Source organism: Ambystoma mexicanum, chromosome 1p (assembly GCF_040938575.1).
Source record: "Ambystoma mexicanum isolate Mex_15411 chromosome 1p, UKY_AmexF1_1, whole genome shotgun sequence".
Classification (NCBI taxonomy): domain Eukaryota; kingdom Metazoa; phylum Chordata; class Amphibia; order Caudata; family Ambystomatidae; genus Ambystoma; species Ambystoma mexicanum.
The window spans coordinates 226,342,955-226,362,143 of record NC_090921.1 but is presented as its reverse complement, the minus strand read 5'-3'; the positions used below and the strand labels follow the sequence as shown (position 1 = coordinate 226,362,143).

At 42.7% G+C, this 19,189-nt stretch overlaps 1 protein-coding gene across 1 annotated transcript in view; it reads right to left on the bottom strand.

Moving 5' to 3' along the window:
- Positions 1–3,732: 3,732 nt before the first annotated feature.
- The window catches only part of LOC138568202 (NXPE family member 3-like), a 237,988-nt gene continuing 222,531 nt past the window's right edge, over positions 3,733–19,189 (bottom strand). The window contains exon 4 of the mRNA XM_069646428.1: positions 3,733–5,847. Coding sequence (XP_069502529.1) covers positions 5,279–5,847 — 569 coding nt within the window. The 3' untranslated portion in view covers positions 3,733–5,278. The remainder of the gene's footprint in view (positions 5,848–19,189) is intronic.

Sequence of the window (19,189 nt, the reverse complement as noted above, 5' to 3'; positions counted from 1 at the left end):
TACTCTCCGCCCTCTGCAACTAATCCATAACAGGACTGTGAGACTTACCCTTGGCAACAAGCCCAGGGACCATTTCTCTCCAGCTCTGAAATCTCTCCACTATCTTGCAAGAATCAAGTTCAAGACCCTTTTCATTGTCCACAAGGCTATCTGGGGTCGGGCCCACACTACATCCAACGCTCCCTTCCAAAATACCTTCTTTATCAAGCTCTTCCCCCTTGCTACCTCCAACTCTCTAAGGGATACACACTTTTCCAGGCAGAGAGTGGCATGGTAGATCTCGCTCCTCTGCAGATGCCCCCCTCTGGAATGGCCTCCCTTAGCCTCTCAAACTTGAGTGGACCACCTGATGTTCCGGAAGCAACTTAAAACTGTCCTCTTCTCCTCTGATTTGGCTCTCTCCATCCCCTGTTGACCTACCTGGCCTACCTGTATGCTGCACTGACTGGTTGCTTGGCTACCATCAGAGTCTCACTGAGTCTAGGCTCTTTCTTGATCAGTCACCATTGCACTGCCTCCGGCCTACCATGCACTTAGGCATGTAACTGTAACCCTACAGTCCATTGTTGTCCTTGCACTACCCAGAGCCGCACTGCCATGGCTGCACTTACTCAGAGCATTACTGCCCTTTTTTCCTCTCCCTTCTTGCTTTCACTTCCTCCGTTCCCTTTCCCCTTGCATTTCTCGTTCTCGCACTTGCACGATCTAAATAAATAAAAGGCCTAGTAAGATAATTTGTCTCATCCTCCCTCCATCTTCCCTCCCTTACTTGTCGTGCCTAGGAACACTTGTCTACAGGTGTGTTATAATAGACTTATATCATATCATTTTATCAAAGATGCCCAACAAAATATACAATGCCGCAGTAAGAAACGGCTAGATTGACAGCACCCAAATGCCAGTCTAGCCAGGTAATTACACTTAGCAGGACAGCTTTATCAGAAATGTGCACTTAAGAAAAAGTCATACCAAACTGAGGACTAACTAGACCCAAATGCCTCTCTCGCCACTAATACCACATATCATCCCTGCTTAGCCTGGACATGGACAACCATTATTATTTATCGCACAATCCTGCCCCCCACATATCCCCTCTCCCTCCCACGCCCTACCCCAACCTTTAAAATCAGCTCCTTGACCCAGAATTACCTTCACGTCCCTCTTCCTTGTCCCAGAGCTTACGTTTGAGGATCCTTGCCTCATAGGTAAGTACTGGGATGAGGAAGAGTGGGATTAGGAGTAATGAAGATACAGGTAGATAAGTCAGGCATTAACTGCATGTACCTCTACCTCATCCAAGTACTTGTGTATGAGGCATAGTGCCTCATTCACCAGTACTACCTCACACACAAGTACAGGGACGGGGAAGAATAAAGCTAGGAGTAATGACAATAACCAATAAGTAATTAAGGCATTAAACACAAGTAGGAGCTTGACAATATTGAGTTGACTGGGCTGCAGCACTCACCCCCAGAAATGTTGGGCTATGTTGACTCAACCTGGCTGACCTTCAGAGCATTTGCCGGACAGAACAGGACACAGATTTTAAACGGCACCTGGCTTTCGCCGTTAACAAGGGCCCAGCAATTACGTAAAACATTTCACTATTAGTACCTGCATTCAAATGCCACATTTTTTAGACAATTTAAATTGTGATGTGGGTTAAGTACTTTCATGCCAGGGAAGTGATTGGAAGGGTAGAAATTGAACAGGAGACCGCTCATTCTCACAGCAGAGCATAAGTGGGTGCTTTCACACTTGAAGGAGAGACTTAACTGCCTGTAACATTGAAGCTGCACCAGAATAGTCTCATTAAAATGCGTAAAGAAGTTAGATGCCCCACAAAAATAAGTTTGCCCCTCCCCCACCGCCAGTGAAGTTAGCACCCCTCCCAACATTTGAAGGTACAGCCCACCGAATGTAGGTTTTGTAGTGCCCCTGAACACAAGCACACACATCATTCACCATATACACGCACACTTAGCCATCCATACATTTAAGTGTGCACTCTTTCACCATACAGGCACACCCAGCTAGCCATCCATACGTTTAAGTGTGCAAAGAACCATAACGGCAATAATTGCTTTATGAGGGCAGAGTGACTTAAAAAATGAACTATTTTTTTTTTAAGTCATAGGGCTCGTCCACCCCATTACATGGAGGCCTCCAGCCTGGGGTGCGGGAGCCCTCGGACTTCAAAAAGAAAGCTTCTTTTTGTAGTCACTCTGCCTTCATAAAGACATTATTTCTGTTACAGAAAGTATTTCTTTATGTAGACAGAGTGATTTAAAAAAGAAATGTAAAAAAAAAGATTTTGAAAAAATATTTTTTTCATTTATTTTCTCCAAGTGGGGCCCCCTCCCAGGACACGTGTGTGATATGGACATGCATTGGAGGGACAGAGCCTCCCTGTCCTTGTCCTGTAGTCCTTTTTCATATGTGTTCTGTGTTGTTTTCTGCCCAGCAGTCTATGTGGGACTCCTAGCAGTGTAGCTATTCCTATTTTTGGTTTGGTGTACAGACCCTTGGGATACCCTTATGGCACCTGTGGGTGGGGGGTACAACCCTGTACCCCTAGTGTATGTTTTTGGGCACCTGTGTGTGGCTCACAAAGCAGGGTGTGGGCTGGTGGTAGCTCCATGCTGAATTTGACAGGTGCTCTGAGTATCCTCCATTTTGGGATATCCAGGCTTCAATTGATTCCTGGTAGAAGACAAGATGGTCCCTGTGGCTCATTGCGTTCTATTGCCTGTTACTTTGTTTTCCCAAAGTCCTGGGAAGCCCTGACTCTGCCCCTTCCCCCTGACTGGAAGTTCCATATATGGTATTGTGGGGATGTCCAGGCCAGACTGGTTGGAGCCTTCCCAGTGACTGTATGTTGTGGGTACACACTTGGGGTGGGACCTGGGTGAATGGAGTGTGTGGCCAATATGCACTTCTTGTTGTGGATGTCTAGTTTCTGGTATGTGACACAAAGACTGAGAAAGCCCTGCCCAAAACTGGCCTGAATGCAGTGCATAGTGCTGAATGGTTGGGTACTTGTCCCAATACACATTCCTTGTTGTGAGTGTCTGAGAGGGAGGAGAATGGCCTGAATGCACTGTATGCCTGATAGGCTGCTTGACTGCCTGAATGCCCTTATGAGTGTTTGGTTGCCTGAGTCTTACCCAGCAGAATGAATGGGAGACCAACTAGTATACCTGGGGGACTCTCACTTCTAGAATTTGTTCAGAAGCTGAAGTGGAAACTTGAAACTGCTTATCCTGGAAGCTCAGCTGGAAGAAGAAGACTTGCTGTTGCATTTGCTTCGACCCGATCCGAAAGCTGTCGAGTTTGTCGAGGACTGATCCGAGAGAGGACCTGCTAAGGAGACCTCTCCCCGAGCTACGAGGGAACATCGTGCAGACCGCTAACCTTCGCCAATGCACCCTGGAAGCTAGCCTTCGAATGACTGTGGACCGGAGACAGCGCCCGCCTAGGAGAATGAAAAGAAGCACCAGAAAGCCATCCACCGTCATCAACCAGGGTTCACAGGTTTGCTATAACTGCTGGTGGGCCATTGAAATTTTTTACCCAGAAGCGGGGACCACTTCACGCTGTGCTGCCGCCGACTGGAGCCGCAATGCTCCACCTTTACCTAAAGAACACTTGAATCCAAGGACTCCCTTGTCCGTACTGTCAACCGCTTTGTCCGGCCAGAGAAAGTCGAGGCCGCTGACGCGTTGAGGAGAATCTGCTGGTGGGTTTCCTGCCACCTTAAGACCACAGAAATGCTGGAAGACTCCACACCCTTGCTGGGCCAAAGTTCTTCATAGACTCTTTGCGGTCCCGAACTATGAATGCCGAGGTGCCCCGCATGCCTCGTCCTCGTAGGATATCCCTGACAGATCATCGTCGAGCACTGCTTAGAACGAAGCCGCTGCCTTGACGCCACTGAACTTTTCATCGAGGACTCTCAACGCCAAGCTCACCTCCTTCGAAGACTATCGAAGATCCATGGCTCCTGCCTTACAGGGGGCCGCTCAAGAAGGATCCGTCGACAACCCGACATCGAAATCTACTATTCCAAGCACGTTGGGGTAGGAGAACCTTTTTAGTGGGAAATAGGACTCACAGAAACAATATATGGACTGGGCTTGTATTATATCTTTATTTACAGGTTGCCCAGGTGGGGGGATCCTCGTACACAACTGTGCCTAGTGCTAGGGGCCCAGTTTCTGCCTATTGTTTCAACCAACCTGCTTTCCTCCTATGTCTATTGTTGCTTCCCTTTATGAATTGATTTGTGTGACATTGGACCACAGTACAGTTGATGCACTTTAATGAAATCTGATAGTAATTGTGGTACCACGTAGAACTGTGTATATATTTGACATTGTAGATTAACTGATTGTGATTGTGTATATAACCTTGAACCTTAATTATATGGACTGTGTTTTCACTAATACAGTGTGTGGGCATTCCTTTGTGGGTGCTTGGGGACTACACTGTACTTAAGAACTAGCTTGCATCACCTCCTGGGAGCTAGGCCTTGATTGCTCGCCCACGTTTACCAAATAGAGAATCTTGGCTGGGGTCCTCTGTGCCTCTCCTCTGCCATATAGAGAACGGAGTACAGACACCCCCACCAGTCTTTACACTGTGCTAGCGGGGCCACTTGTGCTGCAGGGGCTGTGGCGACCCCTGTTACGCCAGTGATTTTGAGGTACGTGCAAATGTAGGAAAAAATGCCATATTCTGATGTAGAAAGAATGTGGTGCAGGGACATGAATGTCATGCTTTGCATGTGCCTGATTTATGGCTTGACAACAGCCCTAGCAACCATGAAGAACGCAGGGCCGCCACATGGAAGGGATTCTCCTCCCAGCAGCACTGGTCTAGCATGATCAAAAAAGGAGTAAAAATATGGTACCTTTGAGGTGCTCCACTGCACACCTTTTGACTTTATAAACAATCAATTACTTTGACTGCAGCATCACTTTTCTAATTTAATGAAAGTTTAAGAAAACATTCTGAAACTAGAAAAGTAGCAGTCTATTAAGAAATGCTTGCAATGTCACTGGTGCACATTTTTCCCTGATAACGTGTCATTTTGGCGGCTTTTGCTGCTTGAAGCACAACATCTCCCCTCCAATATTTCCACCCACTGTAGAAAGATGGTGTTGAAAACTGGAGGGGAGAATGTCAGCTTCCGCACACTTTTTATGACAAGCTCAGAATCAGGCCCTCAGTGTAACATTGGATGATTTTACAGACTCAGCATCTTTAGACCTTGGAGCTAATGCTTCATTCTGATGAAGTCAGTGTCCGCCTCTCTCTCTTTACTAGGACAGATGAAGGAGAGAAACATATCCACTTGATTCCTGGTAATGGGTCTCTTGGGATGAAGGTTCTCTGGTAGATAGTGGCATGATGTTGTCTCCCAGGCATCAACAAAGGCTACATGCATCCCAAAGAACATGCTCCTAAGGATACGGTCCAGCTGATGAGACAGCCAGTTGCTTCCATGAAGATGACCCGTGTTGGCAGTTTTTATGATCACTGTGGTCTCGGGGCTCCTCTCCAAGAGCTCAGTGATGGCCCTTCGAATTCTTCTCAGACGCTGGATGTACACCTCCACTGGAAAGGAGGTGAAGTGGGCCCAGAGATTAAAGGCAATGACTACGTCTGGTCCGCCACCAATGCCTTCGATGTCATTGGCCATGTAGTGGGTATCTGCCACCATCATCTTGGTCATGCTTAGTGGCTTCCCATGAGCCCTCCATTGCATCAGGAGGCCATTTTCTTGGTCTGTTGCCAGCAGCGGACCGGACTGTGCTGGCACATGTAGGTCTACGCTCTTCAGGGCTAGTAGAGAGAGAAATAGATGAATTACTAGTGGGGAAGGAAATGGGAGGCAACACATCACGTAACATGTCTAGACAATGTGGAAAGTTATGGACCTATCATACATCTTGCTCCCGCAACATACATTCATAAATACAATCCCTGTGAAGCCATTTGATGGAGAGTGAAAGCTACACCTGTTAGGGAGAGGTCAGAAAATTCAATGGTGTCTTTATTCAGGTGATTTTAGAATATTTTCCCTTCATCTGTCACTTAACCTTCGAAACAAAAGCATTTGCGGTGTGGAAAGTGTAACCGACCATCACGTGGTAGCTCAGCAAGTACACTACTCTCGAAGGTAGCTAGGTGTCACTGCTTCCCTCATTGTGTATCTGTGTTCCAGAAAACCCCAATCTGTGACCCACTCTGCTTGGTCACCTGATGTTCAAACAAATCATTATCAAACGCTACTATGGAAACAAATATAAGCTCTACATTAGGGTTTCTTCTTATCTATGGAGGAAAATTTGAGTGGCCAACCCCCTACACCCCGGCTCTCAGACATGGACCCTGATGACTTCACCAACCACCTCTCCGTCAGAATCAAGGATTTTGACTTCTACATCAACCCCAACAATTCTGTCTCTTTACATCACGCACGGCATACACCTTGAAATCCCAAAAGCTCCTAAAGAAAGGACAAGAAATCTTGCCTACCTATGTCCTCCCATTTCATGGAACAATCTCAACTAACTCTCAGATGAACCCCTGATTTAGTGGACACCAAGTTCCCTCTAATTATTTTTCCCTAAGTGCGGAAATGCTTAGCTTTCGTGCGTAACTGATTTTCCATGTGTGCAACTAAATTACGAGGTAAGCTACTATGTGAGCATGCGTAGTTGGTGAGCTACCATCTCCAAAGAGTTTGGAACTCAAGTTCTCCTTCCCAACCACTGCAATTCTAACGAGTCAGTGCAAAAGGTGCATATTGAAACACTTTTTCAAAACATATAGGTTTAAAAAATATATATATATATTTCATGTGGTTATAACTAGAGCTCTTCAACCAGTACAAGACTTCAAGATATGCCATAGTTCTTTGCCAAAATTACTCATGTGCAGAGAAATAAATGTGTATGCACAAAAAAGCTTTGTACGGTCCGGATAAACAATAGGTTTAGTTGTGGCTATTCATCTGTCGACACTGCTTAGAGACAATGCAGAAAGTGTGTAAAACCATTTGAAAATACTACTCATGTTTAGTAATAAAAGCAAATATCACTTCTCACTGAAGAGGGCTGTCAAATGCAGAATGCACAATGCAGAAAGTGTGAAAAACCATTTGAAAAAAATACTCATGTCTAGTAATAAAAGCAAATATCACTTCTCACTGAAGAGGTCTATCAAAAAATCATACAGGATAACATTTTTGCAAATGAAATAATGGCAACTAAAAGGAATGTGTCAGAAAACATACAAATAGGAATTCATGTGCCACTTAAACGATAATTGCATTTGAATAACTCCCCACAGATTATGATGATCTGAATTTCTGGGCCTCTGCTTGCTATCCACATTGCATGGTCCTGCGGGTTATGACATTTGCTCAAAACCAGCCCTACAGCTAAGAGGCATTTACACAATCTATTGTTACTCCCTAAAAACAGGAAAATGTGCCCAACAAAAATGGGAAACCATGAACCTACCACCTGCTTCTGCCCACAAAGTTCCACTGCTATTTTGTTTTCAATCAGTAATCCGCAGAGCAGTGCCATTGGTAGAAACTCAAATAATACTACTGCTCAATATCAAGAGGAATTTTAAGGGGAAAGAACATATTTTGATAAACATGAAATATCCCTACTGGCAAAGCTAATTACTTTCTTCCTGAAAAATCAATTGATTCGGAATAGAGAGCACCATCATATCGGAGCCCTCCTTGTAACCCTGACACAGGAAGTGATATGACAGGATACATAATACACAGTTTTGCCCACCTTTTCTCACCGCAGACTAGGCACAATTCCACTAGAGTCTTACTAGGGGTTGGCTGGAGCACCGTTTAAGAAAATCACATATATTTGCCTTTTAAGTCAATAGCAACAATATTCATAATATTCATAGGTACAAAGAATTGCGTGCTTTCGCCTTTTAACTAGGAATCCCTCTTATGAAATTCGCTGTTATCAGTTGGACAAGATAAATGGGGATGCTAGAGGCAATAAACACAAACACATTATCATATTGAAAAGCCCTCAGCAGCTGAGCAGAGAAAGAAACCAAATGCATTTCCTTCACTGTACTGCCCTGCCAAAACGTCTGATTTGGTTTTTGAACATTGCTGATTTGTTTTTCATGCCAAAGGAGTCTTCTCCTGTGTCCTACCATCTTTACCCCACTCCCCACTCCAAATGCCATTTGACGGGGCTCTGTAAAAAGTGTGGAATTGAAGCCGTAAAGCACTAACTGGGATATTTGCATACCCACAATACTTGTTAATGCAAAACATATTTAAAACCTCACCATGATATTATGTGCAGTTTAAGAAAATGCCATGAATCTGTAGGTGCACAATTACAATTACTATGAAGTGTATACAAGATTGTTTGCAACATACCCCACCTTTAAATTGTTGGGTAAGATTATAAAAATGCTCAGTGAAACTGTTTTGTATAGCAGGAAGTTAGCTTATAATTTGTTAAGGTCTATGCCCCATGGAACTTTGAAAACTTGGAAAGGTGGCAGATTGTGTGAAAAGCATTCTAGTAATCTGTATATACATTGCCCTAATACTATATACGAATAATGGCAGGCATAGTCCATACCCATTCTCCCTTGGAGGCCAGGTAAATGATATTGCAAATTCATATTTGAGTTTTGGAATGCATTAACCTGCAAGAGGGGCCGCTTCAAAGTTCTTGTGTAACACATGAACAAAGAATAGGATTCATGAGATGAGGTTACACATTTAAGCAGCCTGGTTACTTGCACTCAGTATTTGACATTTGAGCTGACAGTTGGGTTACATAGTCTGGGTGACGCTTTTGTGTAGGCACCATGAGTAACAGAAATTCTTGTGCTTAAACGTCATTCATATTAGAAACATAAAACAAGTGAATGTAGGTACAAGTCTGGTGACTTTTCATAGAGCCAAGGTAGGCAGAGTCAAGGATGTCTGGTAATATATCTGAATGAGGCCTGGGGCGGAGGTTCGAGCCATAGGGTATAAGTGTCGTAGAGTCAAGTATAGGGGTCATGGGTAGGGAGAGGAGATAATTTGGTTAATGTGTGCAGACATCTCCTAATTATATCTTCTGTTCATGCAGTTACCTTTTCATATATTTTGTAACCTACTGTGGATGTATTCTACTTTTAGGGTTTGAGGGCTTTTAAGATCAAGCTTGCATAGTAGGGCAATGTAAATAAGCTAGACCAGAATATCAATACTAGTTCATATAATTTAGCTTCATTTTTAGAGAAAACAAATATTATGTGCCCACTGTGATGATGCAATTCCTACTTCACCTCCTCCACTCCTCCCACAGTTCCTTACCTCTACACCTTAGAGGATTTACTGTGCTCAATGCCTCATTGATTGATTTTGTACATTTATACCCAGTCCTCAAAACGTGCAGTTGGTATTATCCATTGGCTAGTGATATTTCACTGTTGACGGGTAAGTAATGGTGTGCTACGTCAATGTATAGATTTGAGGTGGGGGCGTGACTCCTTTCTGTCTGGCTAGTGGCAACTTGAATTTGTGCCCACTGTTTGTACCCCTCCATCATCCAGGGATCTCTGGGCTTTTTTTTTTTTTTTTTTTTTTTTATTTATTTTTTTTTTTTTATTTTTTTATTTCACATTTATAAAGCGCTCACACAGCCCGCAGGCATCGAGGCGCTGTTACAGGAATTGTCTGGCGTAATTGTGTGTGTTTTTTTTTCTTAGTTACGTATTTATAACGCGCTTAAACACCCAAAGGTTTCTAAGCGCGGACCCGGGGATCGAACTTGTTGCTTCGTGTCGTCTTGCTTCCAAGACGCGCACGCTGCCGCTGAGCTATCCTCCCGGGACACATTTTAGTGTTAACATCCCTGTCTTCAATCTGTAACCTGCCACAACTTAACATGCGTGTCCTACACAGAGCAATCCATAATGCCACTCACTGTCCAATTTGATGCTGCATAAATTAAGTGAAATAAAACATAATAAAAACAAGAGTCACTGTTCCACTGATGTTTGCCTGTTTCTTCATCACCGGGTCCAGCAAATGGTTGTATACTAATCGACCTTTTCCCAATTGACCTCAGGAGAATTGACCTCGGGAGAATTTACCTCCCCCCCACAACCCTCCACCCAATCCCTTTATATTATTTAAAATCCAAAACCAACTAAATACATATATAAAATAACTAAAATAATATAAAGGTCAATTGTGCAGAAGGTCATATAGGACCACTATAATTAGGTAAATTGTTCAAAAGGTCAATTGTAAAAGGTCAATTTGGGTAACACCCATCAAATAGGGAGTTTGTAAGGGTGCGTTACATGTCAGTAGGGGATGGGAGAGTGTATCAGAAAAGGATGATCATAAAAAACATTTAAAAAAAGAATAGAGCAGAGGAGTAAGAGGGGGTGCTGGTCGAGTTTTGGAAAGTTTATAATTTTGTAGTGAAGCTTGAGGGATTTCTAAAGAAAACAATTACAAGTACTTCATCAATTTAAGGTTAGGGCGGTTGACTTTAAGCAGTTTCACCATGGACTGTCTCCTTTTTAATGTAGAATCAAACTTAGAACCTCAGGATCATCACAAATTAGGGCCTTTGCATTCTTTATACCATCATGGCACTCCATGACCCTTTTTTGTATCATTGATTCACCTTCTTACTTTAAAAAAAAATGTATTTATTTATTGTGCAGTCACATAAAAGGACTTTTTTACATATTATTTAATTGTTTCATTATTACATCTTGTGTTGTCAATAATCAATCTCATTTGATCTCTGTACAAACATTTAAAAGATACATAAACAGGAAAATATGTACAAGATTTCAATTCCATCTAATATCTATTACAATGGAATTTTTATAAAATACAGTTCATTCAGGACTTTTAAAAGTGCAATAGATAAGGACATTTCCTTTCCAGCTGATAGCCTGTGCCAAAATTCCTGCGTTGCAATCCAGTATCATTTGTATTGATAACATTTAGACGAAATCGTAATAGTTCGGCACGTCATACTGCATTAGGAAATGTTCTTATATATGTAAGAACATACTTGCTAGATTTCTCACATACACTGACATTTTTTATGTTTTTCAAATTACTGAATGATGCTCTAGTTATCCAATCAGCTCGCGTAAGTGCATTTTTGACTTTATCAGGATTTTCTACCAGTATCTTCCTTGCAGATTTCACAATTTTGGGCAATTTTGACAGCGTCTATTTCTAAACTAGACACATAGGTGCTTTTCTGGGATAAAATTCACCTTCTTACTTGGAAAAAACCCACAAAGATTATCTGGAAAGCTTCTCTCATTTTCAGAAGTACAATTTCAAGCACAGAACCTCCTACTCATAACAAATCAGCCCCCCTGCACATCCTCATTGCATCAAGGGTCTCTTTTCTATTATTGCTTCCACGAGTCCCTGGCCCCTCCAGACCTCTATAGTGGTTTGAACTGGTCTATCCTTGGGGCTGAAGCTCTCTCAGAGGCCCTGGCCTCTTGTCTTACACTGTGCTCCACCATCCCTGTCCTACTTGGAAGCATTTAAAGCAGGTGATTCACCCTCATGGTCATGTGCCTTCCTCATACTACCTGCCCCAAAATGCCCATAGAATGCCATATCTGCAAAGGGCGTCTAAGCTAAAGGTAAGGTCTGTTTGACCCTGATAGAGGCCTGTTAGGGCCATAGACTACCTTATATTATGCATGTCCTCTTACCACTACTAGCGTAATACAGCCCCCTTTTTTCCTATTCTTTTTATTTTTTCTTGGTCACTTATGACAATGAACACCCTAATTGTATTGTGCATTTTAATAATATTTCTAGGTGACCTACGGCTCTGCATACCTCGATCGTACAGTGATTTTAAATAGTATGTATTGGGTACCTATGGCACTGCACACGCTGATTGTATTGCAATCTATAATTGAATTTCTGGGTTGCTCCAGGCCCTTCACATCATGATTGTATTGTGATTTATAGTGCCATTTCCTGGTCAACTCAGGCCCTTTGTACACCAACATTGTTGTGTCTTACAATTGCATTTCTTGGTATCTCAAGGCCTTGCACACCCTGGTTGTATTGTGATTTATGATTGAATTTCTTGTGGTTCTGTCCCCCTTGATTGTATTTTGATCTTCCAGTATCATTGTGTGGTTGTCTATGGCCCTGCGCACGCTGATTGTTTTGGGACTTTTAATTGCATTTCATGGTTGCCTATAACCCTGCACCCCCTGATTGTATTGTGGATTTCTAATTGCGTTTCTTGGGTATTTATTGCCCATCACACCCAGATCGTATGGTGGATTTTTAATAGAATTACATAGTCACCTATGGCTCTGTGCACACTGATTGTATTGTGGGTTTCTAAATTGCATTTCTTGGGCACCTACGGCTCTGCACACCCTGATTGTATTGTGGCTTTTTAATTACATTTCATGGTCGCCTACGGGCCTGCAAACCGTGAGTGTATTGTGGATTTTTAATTCTATTTCATAGTCACCTGGACCTTGTGCACCCTGATTGTATTGTGAATATTTAATTCCATTTCATAGTATCCTATGGCCCTGAGCACCCTAATTTTATTGTGATTTATTGTGGCCTTTTGGGTCACCTTTGGCCCTATACATGCTGGTTTTGATGGGAATTAAAATTGTATTTCTTGGTCGTCTATACCCTGTGCACCCCTCAGTGTATTGTGATTAATAATTACATTTCTTGATCACATATGGCTCTGTGCACCCTAATTGTATTGTGATTTTAAATACCATTTCGTGATTGCCTCTGTCCCTGTGTGATCTGACTGTTTGGTGACTTTTCATTGCTTTAATTTTTTATTTTCTTTTTTCATTTATTACAAACTTTTAAAAAGAAGATAGAAACCATTATTGTTTATCCTGTTCGATCAGCCTCTTATTCAGCTCAACAAGGTACCATGTCAGTGCTATGGTCAGTTTATTAATTTCACCATTATGCATTCTTGTCCACCATTCATCCCTGCTACAAGTTGGGGGCTTACAGATTTCACTTTTTAGGTGTCTTGTTGTTAAGTCTCTTAGGGCCGTGCAGAATAGCACTACATGCTAATGATTCCTCTGCTTCTCTACAGAATCTACATACAAGGTCATTACTCAAGGCTTTATTCCTAAGACTTTTGATTTCTTTTGATTTCTTTTGTAGGGAATAGGTTCAGTCTGAATTTCAAAAAAGTTGTTCTCATGAGCTTGCAAGGACATTTTTCCATATATTATGGAAAGCTATTCACTGTTTTTGTTTCAGGGGCTTTGTTCCTACTACACCTGTGTTCAGCTCTCTAATTGAGGGTATCAATCCAGTCTTCTTGTAAAAGTTTATTTTTAACAGCATTCGGATTTTGCACCAGTGTTTTCTCATCCGTATTTAGTTGCTGCAAGATCTCTTTACATTTATGTCGCCATTTACACAGCAGTGGATCGCTCTCCTGAATCCCTTGAGTCAACAGCAGCCTGAATTGGGGCAGATCGTCTGTCCCTAGAGTCTTTCTATACAAGACAATTGTGTCCCAGGCAACCCTTTCATTAATAGACGTTAAACTCAGTTTATACCGAATACATGCCAATGGAAATCCTTGTGGGAGCTGCAGAATTCTTTTCCAAAATATATTTCCACATTGTGACCAAGTTCTGTAAGAGCATTGTTTTGGCTCTGTGGATTAAAGCCGGGACAGCTGTCCTCTTGTAAAAGCTTATCACATGCTTGTATGAAAATGTTCTGTACTTCTTCTGAATCACTGCGCCTTGAGCCACCAGTTGTTTATGTTTGCTAATGAATTTTTTAGTCATGGGCATATCGTTGATACTTGAGTTCACTATAGTTCCCAAGTACTGAGTGTGTAGAACGTGTTCGCTTGACCCAATGACCATTGAAATCTTTCTGTTGGGCCTTTAGGTCCTTTTAGGTTTCTTAGGATCAAAATATCAGATATTGCCATGTTGATTTCCAGGCCATGTAATTTTTCAGAGTGTTTAGTTTCCGCTCTAGTCCTATCGGAGTTACATCGCGGAGCACAATGACATCAGCATAAAGGATCCAGCTGATGTGAGTTCCATTTAGTTTTAGAGGAAACGCGTGCTCTGCTTCTAATGCATCTCCCACGTCTGCTATATAGAAGTTGAAAAATGTAGCAGCAAGGAAGCACCCGTGTTTCACTCCTCTCGATGTTTTTATGGGTACCGAACGACTTCCATTTATGTCCAAGCAAATTTGAATTTTGATGTCAGAATACAGTTCTTTTATGGCCCTGATTAAGATGACTGGGCAGCCTCTTTTCTCTGATTTGGTCCATAATAGCTCACGATCTACCCCATCAAAAGCGTGTGTAATATCTACAAACGCCAGGTAGATAGTAGTCCCTTTTCTGATGGTTTCCATTTTTAAATGGTTCAGGATGAAGAGGTTCAACCCACAGCCCACTTCTCTGACAAATCCCGTTTGTCGTATGTCAAATGTGCCAGCTGTCTTAATCCACAATGTTAGTTGGGCTAGAAGTTGGGTTGCAAAGATATTTCCTATCACATCCAAGAGTGCTATTGGACAATAATTCGAGGGTTCAGTTCTACAGCCCTTTTTGAAGATCGGTACAATTATTGCATGTTTCCACGAAACCGGAATTCTTCGTTCTCTTACTATATTTTGGAACAGTGTGTTGCAGAATTCAGCCCAGGCACTCAGATCTTTTTTTAATGTTAGATTCTATAACCCGTCCGGGCCCGGAGCCTGTGAAGAGCTAATCCTCTGGATATTTTTGAGGATGTCATCTCGAGCTATAGTAATGTTCCAGGCTTCTGATTCAGTCAATTTTGGTCCGACTCTGGTTCCCTGCTTCACCAACAGCCTTCTATAATGGTCGATCCATTGTTCTTCTGTCACCATATTGGATTGTGTGGCGTTCTGTGGAGTTTCAAGATCATTTATGAGAGACCAGAAGCATCTAGAATTCCGTTGATTCAATGTCGACATCATTGCTACTGCATCTCTTTGTTCCATGATTGCTTTATAGGACAAGATCCAATTTTTATTGCATTTCTTGATTGCCTATGTCCCTGTGCACCCTAATTTTACTGGGCATCTTCATTGGAATGTCATGGGTGTCTATGGCTCTGCATACTATGATTGGACCACCTATACTTATTACTAGACAAAATCCACCCAATCACTAGCATAGTTAAGTACTTTTTAGGTGGGTCAAATAATGGTACTCTACCCTGTGGTCGAGTGCCCCTTCTGAAATGTGTGTACTAGGTGCATTATCCACAGCTGTCCGCTGGATGGCAGCAGGGGACCAGGTTAATCCCAATTAACAATCTGTGGCAGTCTCATTCAAACATGCTGATGAAGACTAGCTCTGCAGCAGCTCTGAGGTGGATGTGTACTGAGAACCACAGAGTCTGCCTGCCTGGTGGTCAGCCTGTTTTGCTTTATTTAAGAACTGTTCACAGAGGACAGTCATTGAGACCTGCAAGTAGTTAGCAATAGAAAAGTATGCATGCGGCTTAGAACCTTTATGGTACAATACATGTCTTACATTACACTAGTCAGTGGGCCTCATTACAAATGTGCCGGTCTGATAACAACGGAACGGAACGGCACACAACGGGTCTGCTTACCATGGTTGCTGTGTCCAACAGGTCGCACTCCGTGTTCCACATTCCCATTGAGTCCTATTTTACGGGTGCATGACTTTCCGGACCGCCAGGGCTGTAATGCCCCAGTGTTTCGGCAAGCCAGGTGATGGTAAAATTCACAAGTCCGGCAACAACTTGGCAGTTATACCGACAAGGCTACCGCCGGACTTGTAATAAGGCCCAGTATGTCAAAATGCTCGGCATCAGATACATCGAAAGTGCACACTGCAATATGCTGGATAATGGTTTAGCTATGTGCTCTAGCCCTGCAGAGTCAGAAAATTGATTTCAATGTATCTATTTTTGGAGTTTGCAAGCTTGAACCCAAAGGTGTTGCAGGCTTTGTAGTCCATGCTCTGTTATTGAGGGAGAAAAGAATTGCAAGGGCTTTGAAAAATGAACATATTGTCCATAACAGAGGTTCTTAATGGCCTTCAGATGGTGGGACATTGATCTGTAAAAGGCCAAAACATCACCTGGATGATGAGGTCTGATGTGCCCATGGAGCGCAAAGTATTGCTGGACACAGCCTCCATCAGCAGTCTAGGTTGCACCCGACAGACCCTCAACGAGGCAGAGAGTGACAATCTCACCTGATATACTCAAGTTCACTGAATTCAGCAGCAGCAAGAACCAAAATTACCAATACAGGATCATTGTTCGGAATGTGGATGCAGAGGGGAGACATGTTGAGCTTCCATTAGAAGTTCTGACGATAGAGAGAAATCTAAGAAAGTGTTGAGGACAGTGTAACATCAACAAAATCTTCAGACATATCGTTGTTTAATGCATTCCTGACAAGACAGACCATAAGTGAAGGGCTGCAGAGGAAGAGCAGCTGCATTGGAGCCCTGTGCCTGAGGCATATCTAGCTATAGCAGCCACAACACTGCCAGCGCCTCCCCTGGAGAGAAAACAGATGAGTTACCCAATGAGCCTCAAAATAGGTATGCAAATTGGGCCCCTCATTGACTAGCTAGGAGACATGATTAGCGCGAGAGGCAGCTGAATCAGCGCTGCCCCTCCTTTTTCATGATTGTATATTGAGCTAACAGTAGGCAGCAGATTGTAGCCACTTCTGAGTGCAATAAGACAGACCATTGGTAAGTGCCTACATTGCAGGGCTACAAAGGATTGATTCCTTAGATACCCATATGGGATGTTACTTATATTAATATCATTCTGCCTCAGTTTGCAGCCAACCATATACTTTCTGGTAACATACTGCATTATTTAGTGTGCCTTGTGTTTAAAAAGGCCAAATACTAATTCACACTCTTACTTATCCTAGGCCTCAACTGATGGTCCTTTGTTGGGAATCATGTCCCTTAACCATAACTGTTAAACTTATTCTAACCCTAACTGAAACCAAGCTATTTCACTCTCTAAGCCTGTCATCCAAGTGTGCATAACCGTCATATTAGTCTTATCTAATAGTACCTAACATGTAGGGGATCTGGTATTCTCTGCGGTCTATAGTACATTGTGTTCCACCATGTCCAGGAGGAGGAGAAGATTGGAAAGGCAAATTAACATTGCTAGTAATGTTGCTTAATGTCACCATGGTTTTTCAATACAAAAAGTATTATTCCATTAAAGATCCTCGGTCGAGTTTATTTCTTTTAGGTCGAGTACATAAAGAATGTTACTCGACCTGGTGGTCTAGCAAGACTTCTAAGCTTTTTTTTAGGCCTCCTAACTCTCGCCCCATAGCCTTTTCTCTGGTAAATTCCAACCTGCAGAACAAACTACTCACTTCACTGCAACATCCATGGTCCAGGTATACCCACGCACTCTACACTCCGCCAACCTATCCAAATGTTTTCCCCACACTCACCTAGCTTCTCCTGTAACACACCTACCTAACCATCTCTTCCTCCTCCTCACTGTGCTGTGAAGAACCTTGCCCAGCATCTCCACTTACCACCCAACCACTTCCCTAGTCCCATCGCCTCCTCTTCATACTCCTATCCTCTATACCACCTGTAAGCAGCACCCAGGTGGGACATATTTTTCACGCACCACCCACTCCATTCTGATCTATCCTGTCCATCATCCCTAAGCCACTTCTCCAGCCTTTCACCCCCTGCTGACCTGTTCCTGAGCCTCTGGAATGCCCATTCCAACTGCAATAAAACTTCTTTCGTCACTGACCACTTCAACACTTGTTTGTGTTGCAATTCCACTTCAACACACACAACCCTAAACTCTCTGTAATGGCCATCACTGAAATGTTATCTCCTTCCATAACACAGCAACCGTCGCTTACACTACACACAGACATCACTACTTTTCCTCACACACCTTGAATCTCAAAAAAGGTTGTGGTGTTGGTCTCATGGTTAGCAAAACCATGCCATGTGCCACACTTACCCTGTCTGACTTAACCCACTTATCCTTTAAACACACAGCAGTACAATTCCTTACTTCCACCACTCTCATCATCCTCGTTATTCATTGCCTTGACCTACCACATTGAGTCCTTTTCAAGCAATGCCTCCCTGGTTATTACCAAAACAGACAATAACTCTCTGACATTTACTATGTACAACAACACAATATAATGAAATCAACTGGACAAAATCATAACAATAATTAATCAGTGGAACAGACCAGCATGGCCCCTCCTAAATAACCACCTGACCAACCTCAACCAAATCAACAAGCACCATTCAGGGAACTACCACCACTGCAACTGCCAAGAGCACACTCACTCATACCAAATAACACTAACACATAAACACTAAAAAAGTCGAAAGCAAAATTACCACCCAGCACCAATCTATAAAATACCATGTGCCATTACTCTGTTACAAGTGCTTGTGAGACTTTTACACCTACGTGAAATTAATCAAATAAACACAAATCAATCAAAAGTAAATCATTGGCATGAAATGCAGTAAATAGTTGCCAACTCGACTGTCGGCTATTGGATCAGTTATTATTTCTGAAAGACTGAGCCTTCTTCAGGTCATTGGACCATCACAGTGGTCAGGTGCAATGTTCCCTATAAGCTGTGCGCATTTGCACTTGCCCAACTTATTCTGGGAGCCGCTCAGAAGAATTTCAGCAGCGCACACAGACCATTCCCACCTATTCAAAAAGATGTAATAATGCACAAGGCACAGCAGGTACATAATATTTGTTTTCTCTAAACATCAAGCTAAATTATATGAACTAGTATTGATATTCTGGTCTAGCTTATTTACATTGCCCCACTATGCAAGCTTGACCTTAAAAGCCCCCAAACCCTAAAAGTAGAATACATCCACAATAGGTTACAAAAAATATGAAAAGGTACGGCATGAACAGAAGATCTAATTAAGAGATGTCTGCACACATTAACCAAATTATCTCCTCTCCCTACCCATGACTCCTATACTTGACTCTACGACACTTATACCCTATGGCTCGAACCTCCACCCCAGGCCTCATTGAGATATATTACCAGACATCCTTGACTCTGCCTACC